The sequence below is a fragment of the Penaeus monodon genome, chromosome 32, assembly GCF_015228065.2.
Source record: "Penaeus monodon isolate SGIC_2016 chromosome 32, NSTDA_Pmon_1, whole genome shotgun sequence".
Lineage (NCBI taxonomy): Eukaryota > Metazoa > Arthropoda > Malacostraca > Decapoda > Penaeidae > Penaeus > Penaeus monodon.
This window is the reverse complement of record NC_051417.1, coordinates 5,587,437-5,587,858: the sequence shown is the minus strand read 5'-3', so window position 1 is coordinate 5,587,858 and position 422 is coordinate 5,587,437. Positions and strand designations below refer to the sequence as shown.

Sequence of the window (422 nt, the reverse complement as noted above, 5' to 3'; positions counted from 1 at the left end):
AAATTATTATTACTATTTAGGGATTTTTTTTTTTCCAGCTATTCTTTGGCACTGGATATGATAGCATCAGGCAAGGTCAATGTCAAGCCTCTCATTACTCACCGCTTCAAATTGGAGGAAACCCTCAAGGCCTTTGAAACTGCTCGCACAGGAGCAGGTGGAGCAGTCAAGGTCATGATCTCTTGTGAATGAAAAGCTGATAATTGGAAGAGTCTTGGAGAGAAAGCGAGAGAACTGTTGCCTTTTTACTTCACTTTTTGACATTTCATTTAACATTTGTGCAGCTCTGTTCTCTTATGCATGGTTTACAATAATAAAGTTGAAGAAAAAATGTTTTTTGTTAATGTTATTTCCCATTATTATGTGTATAGAATGCTGTTTGGAATGAAGGAATTTTCAGGAGTAGATCATCAATTAATGAT

General features: G+C 35.8%; 1 protein-coding gene across 1 annotated transcript in view; it reads left to right on the top strand.

Annotated features, from left to right (window-relative positions):
* LOC119593378 (sorbitol dehydrogenase-like) overlaps positions 1 to 335 on the top strand; it is a 4,825-nt gene extending 4,490 nt beyond the window's left edge. Inside the window, exon 6 of the mRNA XM_037942307.1 lies at positions 39 to 335. Coding sequence (XP_037798235.1) covers positions 39 to 192 — 154 coding nt within the window. The 3' untranslated portion in view covers positions 193 to 335. The remainder of the gene's footprint in view (positions 1 to 38) is intronic.
* The last annotated feature ends 87 nt before the right edge of the window (positions 336 to 422 follow it).